Source organism: Nicotiana tomentosiformis, chromosome 6 (genome assembly GCF_000390325.3).
Source record: "Nicotiana tomentosiformis chromosome 6, ASM39032v3, whole genome shotgun sequence".
NCBI lineage: Eukaryota > Viridiplantae > Streptophyta > Magnoliopsida > Solanales > Solanaceae > Nicotiana > Nicotiana tomentosiformis.
Window position 1 is genome coordinate 97,498,687 of NC_090817.1, and position 16,903 is coordinate 97,515,589.

General features: G+C 36.7%; 1 protein-coding gene across 1 annotated transcript; it reads left to right on the forward strand.

Moving 5' to 3' along the window:
- The first annotated feature begins 13,319 nt into the window (after positions 1-13,319).
- LOC104111253 (large ribosomal subunit protein eL27-like) lies at positions 13,320-13,997 on the forward strand. Its single transcript, XM_009620914.4, has one exon. The coding sequence runs from the start codon at positions 13,391-13,393 to the stop codon at positions 13,796-13,798; it is 408 nt and encodes a 135-aa protein (XP_009619209.1). The 5' UTR covers positions 13,320-13,390; the 3' UTR covers positions 13,799-13,997.
- The last annotated feature ends 2,906 nt before the right edge of the window (positions 13,998-16,903 follow it).

A 16,903-nucleotide genomic window follows, 5' to 3' on the forward strand; every position in this document is an offset into this window, starting at 1 on the left:
GAAACATGAGCTAAAAAAATCCCGAACTGGATCACTGGTTGATCTACACTAGGCTAGGAGCTTAAATCTGGGAAGAACTAGGTGCTTGGTTTTTGGCTTGGAGGAGTTTCAGCATATCCTAAAGAATGCCATCATTCTTCTCCTTTTCTCTTGCCAGCTCAGTTCTGAGAGCAGCTCTCTCTGTCTCTACCTCAGCCAACCTTTTCTTCAGTCTCTCAATCTCATCATCCTTAGCCCCACTTTCTTGTACCAAGGCCCATACCTTGCTATTCACTGGTACCTTCTTAGATGAACCAGGTTCTTTAGGAGTGACATGGACTTCATAGTTACAAGCAGGCAGCGTATTTGCCCCAAAATGATCCTTCCTTGTACCAACCTCCCTTTTTTCTTTGGATTATAACTTTCAGTCACTCTCTTCAGTAGGTCTGCGAGGGTTTCCTATTCAGATAAAACAGGTTCATCTATATTTTTCCCAAGTTGAACCAGCCCTTCAGCGGCTTCGCCAGACCCACTTTCCCATGTTTTCTTTACACTCTCCTCTACTCCAGCAGATTTTTCTCCCCACACAACCATTGCACCTGTGTCTTTGGTTAAACTCACAGGAGTGGGTGAAGAATCAACCACTATTTTACCCTTTCCCCTCACAACACTTCGAATACCCTTGCTCTCTTTTTCTTTTTATTTTTATTTTTTACCACCAATTCCTCGAGAGTCTGTAGTTTTAACACATGTTTTAGCCCCTACTAATACAAACCTATTCTCCAAATTTGTACCTGTTCAATTTCATAAGAAACAATTTCTTCCCCCTCAGTAGCAGATTTAAATGATTCATCAGATTTCTGGGGTTCTTCTTCCTTACCCGCTTTCAATTTTTTATTTATTTTCTTGATTTGTTCTCTCCCCGCAACAACCTTGCGAGCAAGCATCTTTACTCTTTTCTTAGAGGTTGGGGTGGTGGAAGGGATGATAGTGGGTGTGGAAGTCTACTCAAACTGAATTTTAGTTTTGAAAAGATTTTGGAGTGTATCCCTAGAATCTAGGTACTTCAATTCGGTTGGGACTCTTTTGAACAAAACTGGTTCATTTGAAACGGATAAGTCCAAAAGGAGTTTGGAATTAAGTAGGAATCTGCTCATGATCCAAATATTATTATTTCAAATTATGCAGAGTGTAGAAAATATACCGTATTATCTTGATGAACCAGGTTCTTCACTGATAATTCTCTTGTGTAAGTCTAAATTTTCCAAAATAGAGAAAATATCATTGGAGATTAATGAGTCATTTTAACACATGGCACAAGAGTATACTATTGGAAGTATGAGTCTGAGCAAAAATTAATCTAATTATATACACATTTTCAGATTTTCTAACCAAAAACAATTTTTTTCAATTTTTTTTTTATTTTTTTTTCGTTGTGAATTCTGAACTGGTCCTTTTAGGTGATCTTAATCATCCATAATTCTAACATGTTCCTTTCAAAGTGATCTCTACTTAAGGCTTTTATGAAGATGCCAACTATTTGCTTGTCAGTAGCACAAAATTCCACAGTGATCGGCCCCTTTTCATAGTTATCCCTCAAAAAGTGATGTCTAACATCTATGTGCTTAGTTCTCTTGTGATGAACCGGGTTATTGGTCATACTAATTGCACTAGTGTTATCACAAAAAATGGGGATACAACCAATATCAATTCCAAAATCCATTAATTGTTGTTTGACCCATAACAATTGAGCACAACATGAGGCAGCAACAATATACTCAGCTTCAACAGTAGATAAGGCCACTGAATTTTGCTTTTTGGTGGCCCAAGACACAAGACATGAGCCAAGAAAGTGTCCCATACCTATGGTGCTCTTTCTATCCACTAGAAAACCTGCATAATCAGCATCAACATATACCACTAGATTGAAATTACTACCTTTTGGATACCATAGACAGAGATCAGTTGTGCCTTTTAGATATCTCAAAATTCTCCTGACAACAGTCAAGTGAGACTCCTTTGGATTTGCCTAAAATCTTACAGAAAGGCCCACACTGAAAATAATGTCAGGTCTACTAGCGGTGATATACAACAATGAGCCAATCATTCCCCTATACAACTTCTGATCAACAGATGAACCAGGTTCATCTATATCTAACTTTGTAGCTGTTGCAATAAGAGTGTCAATTTCGTTGGAATCTTCCATTTTAAATCTTTTAAGCAACTCTTTTACATACTTCTGCTGATGGATCATAGTTTCATTTGAATTTTATTTAGTTTATAAGCCTAAAAAGAAATTAAGCTCACCCATCATGCTCATTTCAAATTCACTCCCTATTAGTTTAGCAAATTCTTTACTTGACTTATCAGTAGTTGCTCCCAAGATTATATCATCAACATATATCTGAACAACCAAGAGATCTTTACCCTTTTCTTTCAAGAATAAAGTATTGTCAAATTTACCTCTCTTGTAGTCATGCTCAAGCAAAAACTTTGATAATCTTTCATACCATGCTCTTGGAGCCTACTTGAGCCCATAAAGTACTTTGTCAAGTTTGTACACATGATCAGGACTCTCCTTGCTTTCAAACCTCGGAGGTTACTTGACAAACACTTCTTCCTTTAGATAGCCATTGAGGAAGGCACTCTTAACATCCATCTGGTGAAGGGTGAATTCCATGTTAGCAGCAAAGGCTATGAGGAGCCTTATTGCTTCCAACCTTGCAACTGGAGCAAAGGTTTCATCATAGTCTATTCCCTCATCTTGGCTATATCCTTGAACCACCAATCTTGCCTTGTTCCTTGTAACTGTTCCATTTTCATCAAGTTTGTTTCTGAAGACCCATTTTGTGCCAATTATTGATCTATCCTTAGGTCTTGGTACCAGATGCCAAACTTGACTCCTTTCAAATTGGTTGAGTTCATCTTGCATTGCATTTACCCAGTCTGCATTCTGTAAAGCCTTAACAATATTTTTAGGTTCAATAAAAGATAAGAAGGCATCAAAAGCACAAAGAATTTTTTTAATGAAGATCTGGTTTTGATTTCAGAGGTTGGATCAGTGATTATGTTCTCAATGGGATGGGAAATTTGATACTTGTAAGATTTTACAACCAACTGGTTTCCCTTTGATGTTCCTTCAATGGTTTGTTGACGTGGAACAGGTTCATGGATAAGTTCCCTTGATGTTTGGGAATCATTTCCTCTTTGTTCTATTCCCCCTGTCATGTTGCTCTGGGTGGAAGAACCTGTTCCATCGCATGTTCCTTCTTCCAGTGTAGCTTCAGTCTGGGTTGTGGTTTTCTTTTGTTATAGACTTTATAAGCTTTGCTGTGTGAAGAATACTCCCTCATCACTTCTGGGATCAAACTTACCTAGGAAGTCTTTACCATTATTGTGCACAAATCACTTGCATCCAAATGACCTAAGATGGGATATGTTTGGTTTTCTCCCTTTAAGTAACTCATAGGGAGTCTTCTCTACAAGAGGTCTAGTCATGCACCTATTTATGATGTAGCATGCAGTATTTACAGCTTCTGCCCAGAAGCTATGGGGCAGTTTGCTAGAAAGAAGCATAGTCCTAGCCATATCTTCAAGTGTCCTATTTTTTCTTTCAGCTACTCCATTTTGTTGTTGAGTCCTAGGAGTAGAAAAATTATGATCTATGTCATGCTCATCAAAAAATTCAACAAATTTAGCATTTTCAAATTCAGTACCATGATCAGACCTAATTGATGCAAGTTGATTATCTAATTGTTTCTGAGTTTTTTCTAACAAAAGAAGTGAACATGTCAAATTCTTCATCTTTAGATGTTAAAAACAATGTCCATATAAACCTAGAGTAATTGTCAATAAGCACCATTGCATATCTTTTACCATATCTGCTTAATGTTCTCATTGGACCACAGAGATCCATATGGACCAGTTCCATCGTTCTGGTGGTACTTACCGCTTTCTTGCATTTAAAGGAGGATCTTACCTGCTTCCCCCTTGCACAAGCCTCACAAACTTTATCTTTCTTGAACTTGATATTAGGCAGTCCTATCACCAAGTCCTTGGAGACTAATTTGTTGAGTTGACTCAGACTGGCATGTCCAAGTCTCTGGTGCCAAATGAGGGGATCATTGTCCAACACACTTAAGCAAGTGAGTTCATTTTCTGACAGTGTGGACAGATCTACAATATATATATTATTCACTCTTTTTTCCTGCAAAACAATCTTGTCAGTGGTAAGATTAATCACAAAGCATTTAGTAGAGCTAAATGCTACCAAGTTACCTCTATCACACAGTTGTGATACGCTAATTATACTGTATTTTAAGCCGTCTATCAAATAGACATTCTCAATAGAGTGAGAGTTATTCTTACCCACCTTACCAACCCCAATTATCTCACCTTTCTTCTCATTTCCAAAGGAGACATTACCTCCTTTGAAGTCCTCAAGTGAAAGGAACTGGTTCTTGCATCTAGTCATGTGCTTTTAGCAGCCACTATCCATGTACCATATTTGGCTGCTCCCCTTCACTTGGACCTGCAAAAAGAAATTAGGGGTTAGTCTTAGAAACCCAAACTAGTTTGGACCCCTTTCTATAGGAAAAAGAATGAATCAGATTCTTTTTAGCCCAACATGGTAGCATATTCTTCCCTTGAACAAATTCTTTGTTCTTTTGGCTTGCCTTTTCTTTTGCATTGCATTCACTTTTATAGTGACCTGTTTTACCGCAGTGAGTACAAATCTTGTTCTCACGAAGTGTAATGTACTTTCTTTTGGGATTCCATTTAGGTGGCAGATTCCCAAAGCCAAGTCCTCTTCTATTGCTACTATGATGTTCCTGTAGCCATGAAAGTGCATCGGAGGACCTGTTCCATTTACAAGTTCTGTCTAGTTCATGCTTGACTTTGCCTAGATCCTCCTTCAAAATTCCAACCTACTCATCCTTCTTATACAACTCATCTTTTAGTTTACCTACATTTTCTTCTAGAGTGAGTTGTGTGCAGTCAGTTGTCTTCTTACTTGTTCATAATTTCATTTTTAGGTTTTCAGATCTAAGTTCTAGGACATTTGATTCAAATGCATGAACCTGGTTCTTTAATGCAGTATTTTCACTTATTGTCTCACTAACCCTAAGTTCCAGGTTCTTACACTTTGCTTTCAAAATCACACATTCCTTAGACAGCTGTTCATTTTCATTGTTTACAACCTCATATTTATCAATGAAATCTAGAAGTAATTCAGATAGCCTTTCTTTAGACAAAAAAATAATCTTGTCTTTGAGATGAATTACATTTACCTCAGATTCATCATCAGATTCTCCAATGACCATAAGTGTTTGTTCATATCCATCTTCATCATCTGAGCTTTCTCCCCAAGCAGCAACTATAGCCTTTGTTGATCCTTTGTTCTTCTTGGGTTGAACCTGTTCCTTCTTCCTGTTTCTTCATTCAACTCTTTCCTTCTTCCATTCAATTTCCCATTGAGGGTAGTTCTTGATGTGGTGATCAATCTTACCACACTTGTAGCATCCCTCATTGGTTTGCCTTTCAGGAGCCTTTGGTTTGCTGTAGCTTCCACTTCTTGAAGGACCATTTCCTCTCTTTAGATACTTTTTGAAGTCCTTTGTGATCATAGCCATTTCATCATCTTCTAGATCAGAACCTTCAGTGATTCTGAGTGCCAGGATCCTTTCCTTCTTGGGTACATTCATCTTCATGGTTTGCCTTCTAAGTTCATAATCAGTGAGATTTTCAATTAGCTCATCCAACCTAAGAATGGGAATGTTCTTTGATTCATGAATGGCAGTGATTTTGCTCTCCCAAGTAATTGGCAGAACCCTTGTCAAAATCTTCTCAACTCTGTCTTCTTCAGAAATAATCCTTCCAAGAGACTTAAGTTCATTTGTCAGTGTGGTGAACCTTGTATACATCTCTTGGATGGTTTCCCTGTCACTTCATGATGAAATTCTCATATTGAGAATATAGTAGTGTTCCTATGGACCTCTTCACTTGAGGTGTTCCTTCATGGGCCACTTGCAAAGTGTCCCAGATTTCCTTAGCAGTGGTATAACTTTGGATTCTACTGTACTCATATGGACTGAGTCCACAAACAAGCCATTTTTTTCGCTTTAGCATTTTTCTCCCATTTCCTCAAGTCGTCAGCAGTGCAGTCAACTATTATTTTTGGCACCTCTTCTCCTTCGGCATTTATCTTCATGGTAGCCAGTGGACCATCTGTGACAATGTCTTATAGCTCATAGTTTTCTCCTATGATCTGATCTCTCATCCTATTTTTCCACCAAGAGTAATACTGGCCGTTGAAGAGTGGTGGCATAGCAGTGGATTGCCCTTCCTAGTTTTCAGGTGGTGTACTCATCTTGATCTTTTCCTAAGGTATTAGCCTCTTCAAGGATAACCCGCTCTGGTACCAATTGATGTTTTAAGTTCAATACCACACAATAAGGGGGAGGGGGGAGGGGGTGATTTGTGTAGCGTCCAATTTTTCGCGTGCACAGATTATAGAAAGACCCAGTTCTTCTATGTATTTCTTATACTACTGTTGCGGAATAATAAATGCAGAAATTAAAGAATACAAGTATTTTACGTAGAAAACACCTGACTCAAAAGGTGAAAAAACCATGACCTACTTCTCAGTAGGATTTTCCCAAACTCTCCACTAAATCACTGAGCCAAAAACTGCATTTACAAAACATTTTTGTAAACCTAGGATTAACTCTAATCCCGTTGTGGCACACCACCTCTAACTGTTGTGACAACTTCAAGTTAACTCTAACTTGAATACTCTGAGTACATATTACAATTGCCTCTAGATAAAGCTGAAAGGTACGATATGAAAACACCTACTGCAATTGAACTAGAATAAAAGACAGACACTTGGAACTGGTTCTTCTATCTGGTTCATGTAGCTTCAGGTTCACACACTTGAATCACACACGAACTGCTTGCAAAATGCCTTGCTGTTTTGCTCTCAATTCACGTTTTACTTCTGCTTTTGTGTGTCACCTGTAGAATAAGAACATCCTGCGATTTATAGAGTTAGTAGAGTAGAAAATAACTAGAATTCTAATGCTACTCTTCATTAGTGGAAGAGTTCTAGTTGATCTCAACCTCTAGCTCCTCCCTTATCTTGGATAGTGTTCTCTTTGATTAAGGAGTCATTCTCCTTATCAATTATGCAACCCTTTTCGATCAGGAGATATTAATTAGACCGAGTTAAGCTTATCTCCTTCACGTGCATCCCACATGCTCGAATCTGCCTGTGTCTATGCACATAACGGATGGACCTGGTTCATGCCTGAGCTTCCTTTGTCAATTTTCAAAATTAACCTTCACTTAGGCCAACACGAGTTTTTAAGAATATATCATAAAGTTGCGTTTATGCTATCCTATCCCTTGTGACCTATTGAGTTTCTAAGAATAACAATTGTTCTATGCAAAGTTAGGCGTGTACTATGGACTTTTTGTATTCATTTTGTAAGAGATTTTATAATCCATGCATTTATAAACATCAAACAATCAATCATAAATATCAGTAGTGTCACACATCTTTTTTCCTAGAGAATAAGGGAGTAGAGAGTTTTTTCAATTTAAGTGACATTATTCGAAATGAGATTGTTTATTTAATCAGAGTCGCCACTTAGAATAATTATTATGGTGTCCCAAATCATCGATTTATTTTAAAATCCCAAATCGAGGAAATTGGCTCTATTTATGGTCCGCGAACACAGAAGACTGGATAAGGAATTCTGTTAACCCGAGAGAAGGTGTGAGACACTCCCGAATTTTGTGGTTTTAGCACGGTCGCTTAATAATTACTATTTGGCCTAATTATATGATTTATTACCTGTTTAAACCTATTGTTCATTTTACCTTTTGACCACTTTTAATTCATATTTTAGCCATTTTATGTATTTATGAAATTTATTTGAACAAGCTACGATGTCGTACATTTATCATTTTGTAGATACCGCAAACCGCGCTACATAAAATGCACCCACAATTTATAACATGTTTATTATTATTATTATTATTATTATTATTATTTGGAGTTATGGTTAAGTCGCGTGAAACGCACACTTGAATTGGGGTTTACGTATCAATACTATGATACGGGAACCGTACCCATAGTCACGATAAGCTATTATTAATCGCACCTAATGCAAGCTACGATATTCGAATATTATTCAATTACTAATTTTGAGATTATTGTAAGGTCATGAGGTATGGATATTATTGTAGAGGAAATGAAGTAAATTAATTATGAAAAAGTTGGCTAGCTTGTGAATGTTTATTTGTTTTTGGTCCTGGGCAAATAATTAGCCCATAAATATGCCGGGGAAGTCCAATTAAAGTCTTACACCAATCATGGCCCAACCTAGTCTTTTATAATTATACTCCTAACCAATATTTGAAACTAGACTAAATTTATGGTAGGAATAGATAGATACGGGCATAACCAATTTAGTCACTAAGATGGGAGATCAAAATAAAACTAAAGCCTGCTAAAATAAAAAGCCATTAATTCATTGAATAAATAAAAAAAGTAACAAATTAATACATATTCATTAATAAGATTAACCATATGAACTACCAAAAAGGACAATAAACTAATCTTAACAAATATTCAACATGAGAACAAATTAATCTTAGCACACTCATATGCAAACTCTACCATATCATAGTTAAAGTTAAATTAAAACAGAGTGACACAGAACATTAATGAGAAAACAAAATAGAAAGAGAAGTGAACCTTTGTATTGATGATTGTGGATTTAAATTACAACTACTCAATGATCGGATAGCTCTCAGCTGGACCCTTCGGACCACGGAAAACTCGAGCGAAAAATTACAACTTGCAACTTCAATCGATCTTGAAAAACCTACGATTTAGTAGCTGTTTTTGGAGCTGTTTTTGGGAATGCTTGGCAGTGATTTATGGAGCTGGAATTTGGGGGTGTTTCATGGGATCTTCTGGATGGTTTTCATGGCCATGAAAATGGGGTTTTGGAGCTGGATTACATGGCTATGGATGGAGGATTTTTGAGCTGCTTTTGTATAGATTTCGAAGTTGTTTTGCTGGGTGATTTCGGGCTGGAATTTGGAGGTTTAGATCTGGTTTTTGGGTATTTTTGGTAGAAGCTTTGTGTGTTTTTTAAAGGAGGAAAATATAGGTGTTTGGATGGTGTTGAGGCTGCTTATTTGGTGGAGGAGACGGGCTATTTAGCAAAGTTTTTTGGGCTAAAAATGGAGAAAATATGGTGAAGCTTTGATGGTCGATTTCGTGGAGAGGGAGGCTGCGCTATTGTGCGTTCTTTTTTCGTCCGTTCCTTTGTGCAGTGTGTGTGCGCTCTATATCTGATGTAAGGAAGTGGGGTAAAGTGAGTGTGTGCTAGTGTAAAGTAGCGTGAGGGAGTTGGGGAAAAAGGGGTAAAGTGAGTGTGTGATAGTGTAAAATGACGTGAAGGAGTTTGGGAAAAAGGGGTAAAGTAGTGCTAATGTAAAATGACGTGAGGGAGTTTGGGGAAAAGGGGTAAAGTAGTGCTAGTGTAAAGTGGCATGAGGGAGTTGGAAAAAAGGGATAAAGTGAGGTATTTGTTTTTCTTTCTCTTTTTTTTCTTTTTTATTTTTCCTCTCTTTTTTGTTTTCTTTTCTTCTTGTTTTTTTTTTCTTCTTTGTTTTGTTTTTCTTCTCTTTTTTCTTTCTCGTTTTTTTTAATAACATCTTGAGGTTCCTAAAAGGGTAATCAAAGAAAGGTAACTGGCTCTCAAAAGGGTTAGCAAAAGGATTAATGATGTTTGGATAGCGAGAATGAAAGCCTTCGTCATCCCAATCAGAGAACATTAATGCTACATAGAGGGTCAAATATAGTACCTTTTGACTGCATCCGCGTTGATAAGTTATTTCAGGGACATTTCCTTCAATGCTTCCCAGGTACAATGCTCTATTTTGGCAGTACTCTCGTTACAATGTATGGATCTCTCCAATTTGGAGCAAATTTTCCTTTAGCTTCTTCATGAGGTGGGAGGATACGTCTCAGAATGAGTTGTCCTATTCCAAATTTTTCGGGCCGCACTTTCTTGTTGTAGACACAAACCATTCTTTGTTGGTACAACTGCCCATGGCAAACTGCGGCCAATTATTTTTATCAATCAATGTCAATTGTTCCAATCGGTTCTTGACCCAATCTTTATCCTCAATCTCGGCTTCAACAATGATCCGAAGAGAGAAAATTTCAACTTCTTCCGATTTCATTCGCACTTGGCTTAAGCCTACTGTTTCAATTCTTTGTTTATTTTCTCACAAGCTTTATTTGGAAAATGAGAGGTTATCTATCCTTGTATTAAACAAGGGAACTTTGTACAGTTTCAAACTTTTATCGTTTCATCTTGTCGTATGATATTTTTAAGAATATATCATAAAGTTACGTTTATGCTATCCTATCCCTTGTGACCTATTGAGTTTCTAAGAATAACAATTGTTCTATGCAAAGTTAGGCGTGTACTATGGACTTTTTGTATTCATTTTGTAAGAGATTTTATAATCCATGCATTTATAAACATCAAACAATCAATCATAAATATCAGTAGTGTCACACCTCTTTTTTCCCTAGAGAATAGGGGAGTAGAGAGTTTTTTCAATTTAAGTGACATTATTCGAAATGAGATTGTTTATTTAATCAGAGTCGCCACTTAGAATAATTATTATGGTGTCCAAGTCACCGGTTTATTTTAAAATCCCAAATCGAGGAAATTGACTATATTTATGGTTCGCGAACACAGAAGACTGGATAAAGAATTCTGTTAATCTGGAAGAAGGTGTGAGACACTCCCGAATTCCGTAATTTTAGCACGGTCGCTTAACAATTACTATTTGGCCTAATTATCTGATTTATTACCTGTTTAAACCTATTATGAATTTTACCTTTTGACCGCTTTTAATTCATATTTTAGCTATTTTATGTATTTATGAAATTTATTTGAACAAGTTACGATATCGCACACTTGTTGTTTTGTAGATACCGCAAATCGCGCTACGTGAAACGTACCCACGATTTATAATATATTTATTATTATTATTATTTGGAGTTATGGTCACGTCACGTGAAACGCACACTTGAATTGGGGTTTACGTATCATGACTATGACACGGGAACCGTACCCATAGTCACGATAAGTTATTATTAATCGCGCCTAGATCAAGCTACGATGTTCGAATATTATTCAATTACTAATTTTGAGATTATTGTGAAGTCATGAGGTATGAATATTATTGTGGAGGAAATGAAGTGAATTAATTATGGAAAAGTTGGCTAGCTTGTAAATGTTTATTTATTTTTTGTCCTGGGCAAACAATTAGCTCATAAATACGTCGAAAAAGTCCAATTAAAATCTTACACCAATCATGGCCCAACCTAATCTTTTATAATTATACTGCTAACCAATATTTGAAACTAGACTAAATTTATGGTAGGAATAGATATATATGGGCATAACCAATTTAGTCACTAAGATGGGAGATCAAAATGAAACTAAAGCATGCTAAAATGGAAAGCCATTAATTCATTGAATAAACAAGAAAAGTAACAAATTAATACATATTCATCAATAAGATTAACCATACGAACTACTAAAAAGGACAATAAACTAATCTTAACAAATATTCAACATGAGAACAAATTAATCTTAGCACACTCATATGCAAACTCTACCATATCATAGTTAAAGTTAAATTAAAACAGAGTGACATAGAATATTAATGAGAAAACAAAATAGAAAGAGAAGTTAACCTTTGTATTGATGATTGTGGATTTAAATTACAACCACTTAATGATCAGATAGCTCTCAACTGGACCCTTCGGACCGCGTAAAACTCGAGCGAAAAATTACAACTTGCAACCTCAATCGACCTTGCAAAACTGACGATTTAGTGGCTATTTTTGGAGTTGTTTTTGGGGTTGCTTGGCAGTGATTTATGGAGCTGGAATTCGGGGTGTTTCATGGGAGCTTAGGTGGATTTTTGAGCTGCTTTTGGATAGATTTTGAAGTTGTCAAGGTGATTTCGATCTAGAATTTGGAGGTTTAGATCTGTTTTTTGGTATTTTTGGTGGAAGCTTGGTGTGTTTTTTAAGAGAGGAAAACAGAGGTGTTTGGATGGTGTTGAGGTTGCTGATTTGGTGGAGGAGACGAGGCTGTTTAGCAGAGCTTTTTGGGCTAAAATGGAGAAAAGATGGTGAAACTTTGATGGTCGATTTCGTGGAGAGGGGGGCTACACTATTGTACTTTCTTTTTTCGTCTGTTCCTTTGTGCACTGTGTGTGCGCTCTCTATGTCATGTGAGGAAGTGGGGAAGTGAGGTAAAGTGAGTGTGTGCGGGGGGAAAATGGGGTAAAGTGAGTATTTGAAAGCTTCATAATATCCGGTCAATTTTCAAGAAAGCATACCTCATGTCTCCATTGCTTTAGGAAGTGTTCAAGAACGATTTCTTTCTCCTATTTTTTTGCTAAAGCTTGAGAAACAGTATTTCTTTCTCATTCACTCTTATTCCAGAAACAGTATTTCTTTAGTCATTCCAGAAATAAACTATCTAGGTTTGACCAAGTAGATTTTAACATTTACTCATTATTTAACTTAAATATGGAGTATCAAAATAAGATAAATACAATCTCTTTTCTTATTTTTTTTTTCTCGTCACACACAGTACGTGGCCACAGATTACATATTTTTCTCTTGAAAGTTTATAGACAAGTCTCGCAGCCTTGGAAATGACACCAGGTAGTCATTTTTGAGAATACTGTTTAAAATATATTCACAATTTATAATGTATTTAAAGATCAACTATTTTGCTCAAACTTCAGGACACTGCGACATCGTGTTATAAAGTTCGAAAATTATGTCCAGAAATTCGAATCTTATATCCTTAATTTTTAAATTAGCAGTTCAGAAATTCAGGACACTTAGTCCTGAATTTCAAATTGACGGTTCAAAAATTCATGACACTTAGTCCTAAATTTCATATTAGCATCTTAAAAAATTAGTACACTAAGTCATGAATCTAAAAGCAGCTCAAAAATTCAGGATACTTATTCAAAATTTTTGGGCGAATTGCATACTTTTTTAAATACATTATAAATTATCGATATATTATAAATAACATGTTTAAAAGTGGCTACTAGTGCACTTTTCCCCTAGCAGCCTTTTGGTTGAGATTAAGGTCCATTTCATCAAGCTAAAGGCCCAACAGTAATCAATTGGGCCGAAACCCATTCAGAACTAGGGCTTTGGTTTACATTCAGGGTAGCCACCCTTCCTTTATAAAGCAGAAACTAGGGTTTTACACTCCATTTGCGTTCAGCCAAGAGAGATTGAAGAGAGAGAGAGAGAGAATCCGCGGCGGCGAGGATGGTGAAGTTTTTGAAGCCAAACAAAGCTGTAATCATTCTTCAAGGCAAATATGCCGGCCGGAAAGCAGTGATCATTAGGGCATTTGATGAAGGAACAAGGGACAGGCCATACGGCCATTGTTTGGTTGCAGGTATATCCAAGTACCCTAAGAAGGTGATCCGAAAGGACTCAGCCAAAAAGCAGGCGAAGAAGTCACGTGTCAAGGCTTTCATCAAGCTCGTTAATTACAACCACATCATGCCCACTCGTTACACGCTCGACGTGGATCTGAAGGATGTTGTCAACGTGGATGTTCTGCAGTCACGTGACAAGAAGGTTACTGCTGCTAAGGAGGCGAAAGCTAGGCTTGAGGAGAGGTTCAAGACTGGGAAAAATCGTTGGTTCTTCACTAAGCTTAGGTTCTGAGCGTGGGATGTTTTGGTCCTTGCACTGCTGGTAATTTTGATCTCGTATGATTAAGATTGACTGAGATTTTGATGAATATGGTAATATTTGTAGTGGTAAAGGAGTGATGGATAATGTTTTTATCATTATGCTACATTTAGTCTGTTTTTGTCTTTGCACTGCTTTATTTATGAAAAATTACTAGATCTGCTTTTAATTACTCTAATGGTTTCTTGATGTGTCTATTTTATATATTGTATGTGATTGTTTTTCTTATAGTGTGTGGTCGCTTCTGGATTGTTATACTAAGTGCACATGTGCTGCTTGTGTTCTAAAAACTACTCCGTGAGTTTTACCAGTACTGCTGCCACTTATTTGTAATCACAATTTAAGCTAGTGGTTTGGTTATTTCTACCATGTGTCGCTCCTACACTAGCTGAGCTTTGGCTGTTTTGCTATGGGAATCCTTATTCATTTCATTCTATTGGCACCATTTCCTTCAAACACAAAATGATTTGTCTTTCTAGTTTTCTTATCTCTATGGATGGTTTGCTTCCATTTAGTTTTGTCATTGTTAGTACAAAGTCAGATCCAAGTGCACGGCTCCTGCTCAGGCGAGCTGTGGGGAAGACATAGTGTAGACAACTTTACCTCATCCTTGGACAGGCTATTTCCAATATTCAATTCACCCTTGAAAGTCATAGCATTTCTCCACTTTTGGGCCCACCTTCGTCCTTTGTTAAGTTACCACTAATTTATTGAGCTAGACATCTCAATCTTGTCCAACTCACTTCATCTCCATTATACTTATGTGGGCTAAACTTGTAATTTTTCTTACTCCCAACTTATTCTACTATCCTTGGTTTCTTACTGGCGTGATTCTTCGTATATAGTTTTTGACTATTCCTGATCATTTTTATAATTGACAAGCAGCATGTACCCTGAAACTTTATCTTGTGTACATAGCTCATCCGTGATTGGGTAAACTGGTATATTGTTAAGGTTTATCCTCGTGTAAACTCAGATTGTGGGAACTCTTACGTATCTCTTACTGTTTCCCTCGCACTCGTTGGCACTTCATTGATGTGCATCCTTTTTCTCAAGAATTCACAAAGGTTTTTTTTTTGACACAACAACCCAATAAAATCCCACAAGTGGGGTCTGGGGAGTGTAGAGTGTACACAGACCTTACATCTACCCCCTAGTTAAGCTATTTTTGACACATCAAGGAAATTTTGTGGAGATCCTTTTTCCTCTCCTACAATTCTTTGTGAAGTTTCTTTGTGAAAATATAGCATATGTTGTAGATCTGCCTGGTATATGGGGTATATATCCAACTTGTCCCCTTTACCCTTGCGCGTCCTTAGGTTTGCACACTATCTTTAGGTTTTATTGTATGATTCATAGGTCTTAAGTAATTATAACTCTGAATATCTCCGTTTATATATACATCAGGATTTACTATTTCTTCATTTATATGGTACCTTTCTAACCCTGAATATAATGTTGAAATACTTGCTTAGTCAGTTAGTCACATAGTTTCTAAGCACTTCTAATCCTCTATAGTGGGTGCACCTTTACATCAGGCCTCGATAACCCTTACATTCCAAGCTTTGTTCTCAACAGATACCAAATATATCATTTCCTACTTGACTGCTGTGTGTATAGTTCTCCATGTTATTTATTTGATCAATTAGTTGTTTTGTCATTGTGCGGTGTCAAAGATTTGGTATATGCTGGAAGTGCACTTAAATAGGATGATTGTTGTGATGGAGTAAATTTGTTGCTCTTCTAGTGCCAATTTGTATCTACCATGCCATATGGTGTCTGCATGTGGAGTTGTTGATATATGAGTTAGTATTACAGGCAGTGTTGCCTGTCTAATAAATGGTGCTAGTGTGCTTCTAGCTGCGAAGAGAACTAAATTGTAAAATATAAGTCACAGATGTTTGATATAGGAGTCACTAGGTCTAGTTTCTTGCTTATATTTCCATGTAGTCTATGGACTGGCGGGTATGAAAGCTCCATCTATATTTGTCATGGTAGCGAGGTGTTGAAGAGAATTGATTAGCCGTTTTTGTGCTAGAGATAAATGCTTGAGCTAGTTTGTAAACCAGAGAGGATTGTTGTCTGCAATACACATTTCTATATGACATCTTTTGGTGGTTCTTTTACAAATTTAGTGGTGATCTGCCTATATTAGAAGATTTTGAACAGTTGACCAAGATTAATGGTCACTATTAAGTAAGACCACCATTATGTACCCAAGTTCCCATAGCACTTATAGGGGTTTAAGGTCATCTCGTAAACACCATACATAAATCATTATAGCGTTGCTTGGATTTCTGACGATCCGTAGCAGTTGTATAAGTGAAAAAATAGCCCTACTACTGAAGCATGATTTAAAAAAGTGCTCTTCAAAGGCACCGAGGGCCATCACTTAATTTGGCAAATCACAAGCTCCCAAATGGACTCCCAACTTAAAAAGCACTGGTATCGCTGAAACGAATACGATGAAGCAAATATTATTAGGAATTGACTTATAAGGAGATTATACACTACATTTCTACCCCTAAGAACAACTCTATTTTGATTAATGAAAAGCACAGGATATGAATTTAATTACATCTTTACGGTTTTGCAAATTTGAGCACACAAAATATTGTTGCGTCTCAGTTCCAAACGAACAGAAAAATCAAGTATAACAATGTGCTTGAAGAGAAAAATCAAGAATAACAAATTCAGTTTTCCCTTTAGTTGTCAGCAAAATGACCATGGGATGCCCAAATAAGTAAGTAAATTAACAGATGAGAAACTTATAACGGGTTCGGTATTCAGATTTCTTTATGAATTTATTTATATATTAAAAAAAATTCAGAAAGGGAATATATTCAGGATAGTATTCAGAATGTTAAAGTTGATTACTTTTACCTTTATCCATTTTTTTTTTTGAAAATTCTGAGGAAACTCTTAGCGGCTACCCTATGCAAGCCTGGTGCGATGAACTCTAACTGAGGAGGTTCATGATGAGGAGAATTGATTCTAGGTCTTTCACGTGGAAACTATTCGCCTAACCAACTTAGCCAATCATTTCGGACACCTTTATCCATATTTGCATTCTATTTC